Source organism: Nicotiana attenuata, unplaced genomic scaffold (genome assembly GCF_001879085.1).
Source record: "Nicotiana attenuata strain UT unplaced genomic scaffold, NIATTr2, whole genome shotgun sequence".
Taxonomy (NCBI): domain Eukaryota; kingdom Viridiplantae; phylum Streptophyta; class Magnoliopsida; order Solanales; family Solanaceae; genus Nicotiana; species Nicotiana attenuata.
The window spans coordinates 87607-96544 of NW_017673878.1; the positions used below are offsets into that span (position 1 = coordinate 87607).

The window sequence follows — 8938 nt, forward strand, 5'->3', positions numbered from 1 at the left end:
CTTCAAACTTCTACAACCGATGCCGAAACCTATCAAAACATGTCCGATTGACCTCAAATTTTGTATACAAGTCGTATTTGACATTATGGACCTATTCCAACTTCCGAAATCGGAATCCCTCCCCGATATCAAAAAGTCCACTCCCGGTAAAACTTTCCAAAAATCCAATTTTCGCCATTTCAAGCCTAATTCAACTACGGACCTCCAAATCACAATTTGAACGCGCTCCAAAATCCAAAATCACCCACGGAGCTAACGTAACTGACAAAATTCCATCCCGGAGTCGTCTTCACACAATTCCAACTACGGTCAAATCCTAGAACTTAAGCTTCTGTTTTAGGGACTAAGTGTCCCATTTCACTCTAAAACCAAAAACAAATCCTCCCGGCAAGTTACATAAGCATAAAATAAAACAGAGGAAGTAGTAAATAGGGGATTGGGGCTAATACTCTCAAAACGATCGGTCAGGTCGTTGCATGTTATGTCTGAAGTTTTCTTTAGTTTGAGTTACTTTCTTCCTATACATGTAATCGTAACATATATATATCGGTTGATACATCCATTCACCGAAAGAAAAGCAAACCAGCAAAACAAGAGGAAAAAGATCATTCAGTAAAAAAATAAGCCGTCTAAAGCACACATGGTATGTAAGTACAATTCTACTAAAGATTCACTTGAATATGGAAGTTTTGATGATGGTGTGCTATATTTGTACATTTATGGGTGAATATAAGTGTATTTTTATCAGTATGTGTTACTTTATTTGGGAAACTATTTTGGAGTCTTTGGGAGGTTTTGAGTGAGGTTCTTCGATGTAGGTTGAAAGGAGAGGAAGAAGAAAGAGAAAGAAAAAGAAAGGAAAAAAAATAAATTAAAAATAAAAATAAGAGTCTAGGGACGGGTTTCCATATAGTTCAGGGTGGTTTTGATCATTTCTAGAAAAAATGGGAGGGTGGGAAGGGGAGTGGATTTTAAAAAGAGGAAAAAAATTTCAAAATAAAAAAATTTGGAAATTGCGCCCGTTAGCAAAGGAGGGCTGTAATGACCCCTTTAGGTCACGGACACAAATGATGCCAAGTCGAGGGTGGTTTTGAACCTTTTCTGCTTAAAAAAGGAGGCAAACTTGTAATAAACATGAACTTAAAGGGGCAAGCCGCGTAGGTCTCTTCCAACACCCACGTGCTCCCACAAAAAAGGTATCGGCAACTAGGATTCCGAATGTACTTTGGATTCGAAGTCTGTCCTCAGAATCTTGGGATTTTTTCTCTACTTATAGCAAACATATAGGACGGCTCGTTGGCATCGATAGATTTCCTCTTATATGCCATGGCGCAAGAGATGCGTGATTGGTCGGAACTTCAACACGATCTGCTAGTTCTCATTGGTAGACGTTTCAATTTGATTGAAGACTACTTAAATTTCGGCACCGTCTGTAAATCCTGGCACTCTGCAGCCACCAAAAACAATTTTAACAGTGAATTGCCTAGAGTTCCATGGCTGATGTTACCAGAAGAGGAGGAGGAGGATAAAAGCGACAGTTGCTGTCGAAAATTCTTCAGCCTCTATAATGGTATGATTTTGAAGAAGAGGATTCTTAAAGCTAGCGGAAAACGATGTATGGAGTGTATGGGATGGCTTATCACAGTTGGTAAAGACGAGGGTGAAGCTAGTTTGCTACATCCTTGTTCAGTTCGAATTACCACAGAAGATTTTTATGAACACGAGACTGGCTATCCATTTACTTTTTTTCGCAAGGCAGTTTTATCAGCTAGTCCTTCTTATACATCCGACTTTGTTCTTATGGTCATTGAGGGAGGCATGAGATTTCTCAGTTTTTGGACACCTGGAGATTTGAGATGGACTAGGGTTAGCTAGAACAGATTAGATCATGATCCATTAGCTGATCTGGTATATTTTAATGGCCGCTTTTATGCAGTAGATTATTCTGGCCGCGTCCTTTTTTGTGATGTTGCTGGCCCTGAACCCACTAAAAGAAGTCATATCATAGCGCAGTTACCATTTGATTGTCGAGACAGGCTAGGTCACCCATACATCGTAGAATCACTAGGATCATTATTTATAGTTGTACGACATGGTGTTCAAATATGCAAAGTCAAAGATGATTGTGACAGGATGAGGATTCCATTGACTTACATCGTAAGCGAAAATCAGGAAGAGCTTCGGGATGGGGAGGAATTAAGATATGGAACAGAAAGTTTTCGAGTTTTCAAGGTTGATTTAGCTGCTGCTGGCAAAGTAACAGAAACCAGGGAATTAGGGGAGAGAGCTTTTTTTCTGGGTGCTAATGCTTCTCTTTCTGTCCAAGCTTCTCAATTTCCAGGAATCAAGCCCAATCATGTTTATTTTACTGACGATTTTTTTGAATCATACGCCGCCTTTGTTGAAGGAGGAGGCTTGGACATGGGGGTGTTCAACTTAGCAGATGGCAGCATCCAGATGCATTACGAGGGTGTTTCCCTCAGTCGTGTTTGTCCTCCAACTTGGGTCACACCAACTCTGTGTTAGAGTCAGACATATTTATTTATTTGCTCTATTTGTTATGCTATTTTTACAATAAAAGTCTAACGCTTTTTTATTTAAATAATTACACCTGTCATTTAACTTCAGAATCTATTGATGTATCTTTCTTGTTTTCAATATAATTGGACAAAAGATACTTCCGTTAGTTGTTATACTTTCTTGTTTCCAAGTATGTTCTGTTGGAATGCAATCAGGATTGGCTTTATTCTCAGTTTTCTTAATGGAGAACTTCTGGTAGGTTAGAACCTATACTTAGCTGGTGTAGGGTGAAAGTTTTGATTACTGAGTTATAACTTTAAACTAGCAATTACTGAAAATTCTTATAGCATAGTTTGTCTTGTATAAAATCTGGCAAAGTCATTAAGCAGTTTAATTCTAGAAGACTGAAACTCACTATAGGATGTTTTTGATATCTTCTTTATCGCTATCAAAGATCAAGTGAGTCAGAATCGAACGATTGTCCAGTTTCAGTAAGGTAAGTATTAACTGTGAGTTCAGCCTACAGACTCGGATTGACATTAGGTGGACGCCTGGATTTGCAAATTGATATCAGCATTTGCTGCATATCATCTTTGATAAGTCATATTTAGATCGAATACTATGTCTTTTCTGTCTCCATTCCTAGAGTCTGTAATTTATGACTTTTTTTTTATCTTTTTTTTTTTTTTTGATAAGGTTAGATTTTATTAAAAGGTACCAAGATGGTACAGAATTACAAACATCCAAACTAATACAACAAAGCAACTACATTCCTCCTAGCTCCTCTAGAAAATCCATATATTGTTCCATATTTTCCATTACATGTCTTTTACACCAGAAATACAAGTTTAATAAGCATCTGTTTTTGATCCTAGATACATGCCGCCTTTCCCCTTCGAAGCAAATCCTGTTTACATGCCGCCTTTCCCTTTCGAAGCAAATCCTGTTTCTTTCCAACCATATTGTCCAGAACACACACAGAGGAATTGTTCTCCATACTATCTGTTGACTTTTTGCCACTTTTTGTTGTTGCCATGTCTCCAACAAACTCTTTACAATGGAAGGCATTGCCCACGTGACATCATATATATTTAGGAAGAGCTCCTAGCACTACTTTGCCACTCTGCAATGGATGAGTAGATGATTGACTGTTTCTGCCTCTTCTTGACACATGTAACACCTGTTACATAGAACAAAACCTCTCTTCTGCAAGTTCTCCTGAGTTAGAAAAGCTTCCTTTGCTGCAATTCAACCAAAACAAGCTACTTTAATAGGTGTTTTAATGTAATTTATGACTTTTTGTTTTAAGTAAAGCGGAGACAAGACTGTAAGATGTATGAAACTTGTTAGTCGTATTGAATTAAATATGTAGGAGCAGGATAACTGGTTTTAACATGAAAAGAACACTCTCTTAGTGTTTGGTAACTTTTTAAAGAAGCAATTTTCATTGTTGGAGGATCCGGAAAAAAATTCTTTTTCCTGAGAAGTAAATTTCGAGCTTTCGAAGTCCTAAAACTTAGGCATAACTTTGGAGGACAGAACACCACTAAGGAGATAGCCTAGCGGCGAAGAGTTAGAGATTTGCACAAAAACCTTGGGGGACCAAAATTCAAATCTCGAAAGACCTTTTCTTTTCACCTGTTTTTACATTGCATTTGCTAAGACAGGTAACATTGAAAGTTTGCAAGCCTCATGTCTTTGTAGACATAAGAATGAGGCATGAAGTTCACGAGAAACTGATAGTCGGACCTGAGGCTAAGCCCTCTTTGGATTAGCTGATTAAAAGTAGTCAATAAGCATAAACTGTTGAAAAGCACTTTTACGTGCCGAAACCAATTTTAGAAAATATAGTGGTCAGTGGAACACTTGTTTTTACATTGCAGAGTTTCTAGGTATTTGTATTAAAGCTGTATGTCTCTGCTTTGCAGATTCAGTACAACAAATTAGACATTTAGCGGCAATAGCTTAATTGTGCTAATTTATATTATAGAGCCTAATTACCGGCAGTTAAACTTTAGCTGGTAAAAGAATACTTTTTAGTGACAAAATAAAAATATTAGTCCAGAAAGAGAAAAAACTAGCCTTTTCAATTCAAGTTGTGTGACCTCCAATTCTCTTTAGCTTCCCTCCAATTATTTTTAGTCTCTAAATTCCCCCAATTCAAATCCGAAGCCTACGATCTCTCTCCCTCTCTCTACCCATTTCTCTTCCTCTGATCGGTGAGTGTTTCTTCAATTCAACTTAGTTATTCTTTGATCTACTTCTCGATTTTCCTATAACTGTACTTATTCGATTCAGCTAGCATTTTACTTGAGTTTACTGTAATACCAACCCGATCTCGATCTTATATATGTTTACACTTTATACTGTTACTATATATATTGTCTTTGCTCGTTGTATTAATTTTGATTTTTGTATTGGTTTTGGTGTTTTTACTCTACAATCTGAAGTTGTTCTCTCTGCTTTATATTTCAAATCTCGGTAAGCTCCATAGCTTCTGTAAGTTTAGCTCAATTTTGAACTTTCTCTTATAATATGGAATCTCTGCTCTCTTCTCCATACGTTCTGAAATTTCTTATCGTCAGGGTTAGAAATTTTCCTTCGCAGATTCACACAGAACTTTCCCCTTCGCTTTTCACCAGCAGTAGCCGGGCTAGGGCGTCAAAGTTTTGAGGTAAGAATGTGAATATCATGTGAATTTTTGTATTTCTCCATATACTGATTTTATTATTAATAAGGAAAACTTATGTATCTGATTTGAAAAAAACACTGATTTGATTATTTTGTTATGTTACAACTTATTATGTAAATGGAATTAGCCCGATAGGGAATAGTGTAATGTGCTTATGCCATGTTCCTATGTTTTGTGACGTATTGTGTTTCATTTGATGAGCATTTTAGAAGCTGTTATGTCCAAGTGTTTTTAATGAGAGACTAGTTTGTTGATTGAAGGACCTTGTTGGTTGGTGTTAGAATCGAATTTACCGGTGAGAAATTTTTGAGTTCAGGCAGCTATAGAACATCTTAATCTGTATTAAAATTCCTGCAATTATGTTACTAGAACCTGTGCACTGATTCTTATTTAAAGCACTTGGTCGTTCTTAGTTCCTTTACTTCTAATTGACAGTAAAAAATTGCAGCAGTTGAGTTTTGGTACCTGAGCTGAATGTACTTTATGTGATCGCTTATCAAATTTATATGATATTTATTGAAATTATAAGGAGACAGAAAGAGTAATAAAAGTAGGCTAATGTTGTGCTGTGCTATGCTGATGTTTGAATTGTTAATTTAATGTTTTCTGAGTTTTTGAATACTTCTATATATATTGTTACTGATTTTTATGAAGTTGTCAATGTTTTTTCCAATTTCGAAAAGTTAATAATCTAAGTTGTTCCGACACGGCGATTTAGGTGCCGCATCCGTGTCGACACCACACTAGTATTGGTGTGGGTATGAGATCCGTATCGGATCTGGTCAAACAATTTTGGGTACTTTGACCACGACGGATGGAAAAATTCGAGACAAGATACAATTTGATTCCCGAAATCAAAACCAAAACTGGGGAAGAAAATAGCTTACTGTATCTTGGAAATCAATCCTTTACTTATCTACAACTTGAGACTAAAAAAGAAATCCACACTTTACAAGCTATACGTAAGTATTCCTAAAAAATTTTTCATAATCTAGAGATATTTTATATATTTTTATTTTCTTCAATTATTTTTAGCCAGATCCCCGCACCCGTATCCGTATCCCCGAATCTTAGAATTTACATCTTGAAGGATCCGACCTCTAGATCCGCATCCGTGCCGGACACCCGCACCCGTGTCCGAGCAACTTAGGTTAATATGCATTCTTGATAGTATGTTGAGGCTAGTATGTTGGAGAACGTGAAAGTTGTTATCTTCCTCTTCCCCTTCTAAATCAGTCACCAAACACAAGCAGGAATGGTCTTCCATATCTTCCTCTTCCCCTTCCAATGCCCTTGCCAGTCCAGCATTGTAGCAGCTGTTTAATAGTTCTTGGCATAACCCAACCGACCTGGAAAAGATTGAGCAACAGCTTCCAGCTCTGTGTAGCAAAGCTACAATGCAAAAATAAGTGATTAGCTTCCTCTTCGCTCTTTTTCATAGCAGGCATATATTTGCTGCGAAGAATCATTGCTCTCCTTTGTAAATTTTGTTGGGCCAAAGTCCACCAAAATAGAAACTTATAACAACTGTTTACCGTGAACATACCATTGTTCTGCGGGATCTAAAACAGCTTATCTGTATTCTCTTCCTGAAATGTAAAACTATCAAGTAGCTGAATAAGTTGAGAAGCCCTGTACCAATTCCCACAGTTTGTTGATTGTCCACCGCCATGTCGTATAATTCTGGATATTGTCCTAATCATGCATCATCCCAAAAGTGAGTTTTACTACCATTCCTCACCAATATTCTGGTATTGCACCTGAAGTCCTCCCACAGATTTCTGGTATACTTCCATACACTTACTCCATATACCAACTTCCATACATCTATGGTTTTCTATATGTCAGAGTAATATTAGCAAAGTGTAGCAATTGAGTCTCCTGTATCTTTTTTGTGTTGCTAACTTTCAACCGGATAAGTTCTTCTCCAATTATGGTATTCTTGCTCCAGCTTTAACCAGTTTCCCTCTGGTTCTGAAATTACAAAATATGGAGTGTTTAATATGGACCATGTCGATCCACACGGCATTGTGGTGTGACGGCTTATCCAGTCTGGCGGAGATCAGACGCCATGCCGTGCACATGGTGGTATTTTTTTCCTATGTCCACCTGCATACATTGGGGAAAGACGGCTTAGCCGATCAGGCGGAGATCGGACTCCATGCCATGTGCATGGTGGTGTGTCCGTACTAAGGATCTCCCAACCTAAAATGATAATGCTTACTTGAAGTTTTTACTTTTTTTTAAAAAAAAACATTTAAATATTATTGATTTACTTACTGCTTCCACGTCTCTTTCCTTTTATATTGGCATTCCATTATATGAGAGGGTATTTAGCTTTACATCCTAGTGCTGTTCGATATATACTAACGTCCCTTTTGTCGGGAGCCCTGCATCTTTAATGGATGCAGGTGGTTCCTCAACAGGCGGAGTTGGTTCTTGATAGCAGCATACCCTCCACTCAGCGGATTTTGGTGAGCCCTAATCTACACCGGGGCCCATATATCATCTTATTTTCTTGTACACTGCTTTTGAGGTATAGCCGGGGCCTTGTCACCGGCATTTCCATATTGTACTCATGTTCCCTTAGAGGCTCCGTAGACATGTTGTGGGTTGTGTTTGATTTGGAAAATAGCTAACTAAGAATGTTGTAGTTGTTGGACATGTTTCCACTGTTAAACTATGAACTTGTAATCTTTTGGTAAATATCAACAAAGCTCCTACAAGTAATGAAACCTGGTACTTTACATTTTATCCACTCACGTCTTTATCTTGATTTTAATTTTCAAATTATTCATGGATAAGGTTGGGTAGAAGACATCAAATAGGCTTGTTTGACTGGAATATCTCGGTTGAGCGCAGTCGCTTCCTAAAGTTGGAGCTCTGCTGAATGATAAGGATAAGAGTGGGCTTATTCATTGTTAGATTATGGTAGAGGAATACTAGGACTAAATTATTACGTCGTCATTTTGAAGAGAGAGAATAATTTATAATTATCCATCATTATGTCGTCAATCATTTTTATTCTTTATTTTTCACTTTTAAGAAAAAACTTAGATTATTATTTATTAGAGAGATGAGCTTTTAAATTAAATTTGCAAGAGGACTGGAGAAATATTGGACTAGATAGATGAGCTTTTACATTTAAAATGACCAAGCCAAATTTTAAATATTCATAAAACATTTACTAGATTAAGATCATAACCTTCAAAATCCTTTTTGGAAAGGTTTAATTTACGTAATCCATGAGGTACAAAGGTTTAGAGTTAACACCTTTGTGTAACCCGAATTTAGAATTTATAACAACAACAACTCAGTATATTCCACAAGTGAGATCTGGGGAGAGTAGGATGTACGCAACCTTACCCCTACCCTGAAAGGGCAAAGGGACTGTTTCTAGTAGACCCTCGGCTAAATGAAAGACGATTTTAGATTTATAGATAGATTTAAATTGGCAATGTCAAGTTGCCAAATAGAACAAAATGAAGAAGCTCATTACTCACCAGATAGTAGATACAATATCTCTTTGATTAGTTTTACAGATATTTGAATCACAAAAATATGAGTGATGGTCATTAATCTCACCCATACCCCTTAGATCAGCCTATCTATACAATATCAGCCACGTGGCAATATCCCATTAACTGCTTATCTGCAAACTCACCCTCCCCCCCCACCCCCAACCCCCAAAGGAAGTTAGAGGCTGAAACTAACTCAACTATAGCA

At 37.3% G+C, this 8938-nt stretch overlaps 1 protein-coding gene across 1 annotated transcript; it reads left to right on the forward strand.

Moving 5' to 3' along the window:
• Window positions 1–1326: 1326 nt before the first annotated feature.
• LOC109217522 (putative F-box protein At1g65770) lies at window positions 1327–2526 on the forward strand. The gene is made up of 2 exons (XM_019381782.1): window positions 1327–1816; window positions 1937–2526. The coding sequence occupies exons 1-2, from the start codon at window positions 1327–1329 to the stop codon at window positions 2524–2526; spliced, it is 1080 nt and encodes a 359-aa protein (XP_019237327.1).
• Window positions 2527–8938: the final 6412 nt, after the last annotated feature.

Excerpts from the sequence above, each read along its gene's own strand:
- LOC109217522 (XM_019381782.1), top strand. The coding sequence starts at position 1,327 with ATGGCGCAAGAGATGCGTGATTGGTCGGAACTTCAACACGATCTGCTA. Across the intron at positions 1,817-1,936 it reads TCTTATGGTCATTGAGGGAG|TAGATTATTCTGGCCGCGTC; the intron begins GCATGAGATTTC and ends GCTTTTATGCAG.